This window comes from Equus quagga, unplaced genomic scaffold, assembly GCF_021613505.1.
Source record: "Equus quagga isolate Etosha38 unplaced genomic scaffold, UCLA_HA_Equagga_1.0 HiC_scaffold_11100_RagTag, whole genome shotgun sequence".
In the NCBI taxonomy this organism is placed as follows: Eukaryota; Metazoa; Chordata; class Mammalia; order Perissodactyla; family Equidae; genus Equus; species Equus quagga.
The window spans coordinates 1,171-1,679 of record NW_025792153.1 but is presented as its reverse complement, the minus strand read 5'-3'; the positions used below and the strand labels follow the sequence as shown (position 1 = coordinate 1,679).

At 78.0% G+C, this 509-nt stretch overlaps 1 protein-coding gene across 1 annotated transcript in view; it reads right to left on the bottom strand.

Annotated features, from left to right (window-relative positions):
• LOC124231890 (probable bifunctional dTTP/UTP pyrophosphatase/methyltransferase protein) overlaps positions 1-282 on the bottom strand; it is a gene marked incomplete at its 3' end in the record, with an annotated part of 9,747 nt that extends 9,465 nt beyond the window's left edge. The window contains exon 1 of the mRNA XM_046648903.1: positions 147-282. Within this exon, the coding sequence (XP_046504859.1) occupies positions 147-239 (93 nt within the window). The remainder of the gene's footprint in view (positions 1-146) is intronic.
• Positions 283-509: the final 227 nt, after the last annotated feature.

Sequence of the window (509 nt, the reverse complement as noted above, 5' to 3'; positions counted from 1 at the left end):
CTTGGACTCTATGCCCCCTGGACGCTCGGCCCTGCAGACCCTGGTCACTAGTGCCCCCGGGTCACTAGGCCTCCGGACACTAGGGCCTCCCCTTCCCTAGGCCGTGGCCGCAGCTCGGGGCCCCGGCGCGTCCCCCTGATGCTCACCGCCTGGCGGAGGATCTCCTGGCGGCGCGGGGAGGCGCTGGCCAGCACCACGCGCTTGTGCAGCAGCTTCCGGATCACCGGGCACAGCACCATGGCGCCGCCGGCCCGCGCTCCGCTCCGGCACCGCCGAGTGCGCCTGCGCAGCGCCAGGCCCCGCCCATGCCCCGCCCTCCTCCGCGAGGCCCCGCCCATCCCCGTCCCGAACGAAACCCCGCCCCGCGCAGCTCCAGGCCCCGCCCCTCCCCGCGCGAGGCCCCGCCCCAGCCAGCGTCCTGAATGCGGCCCCAGGCCCCGCCCCGCGTGTAGCCCCGCCCCCTCGAACCCTCGCCCCGCCCCCGTCCCGCCCAGGCCCCGCCCCCGTCC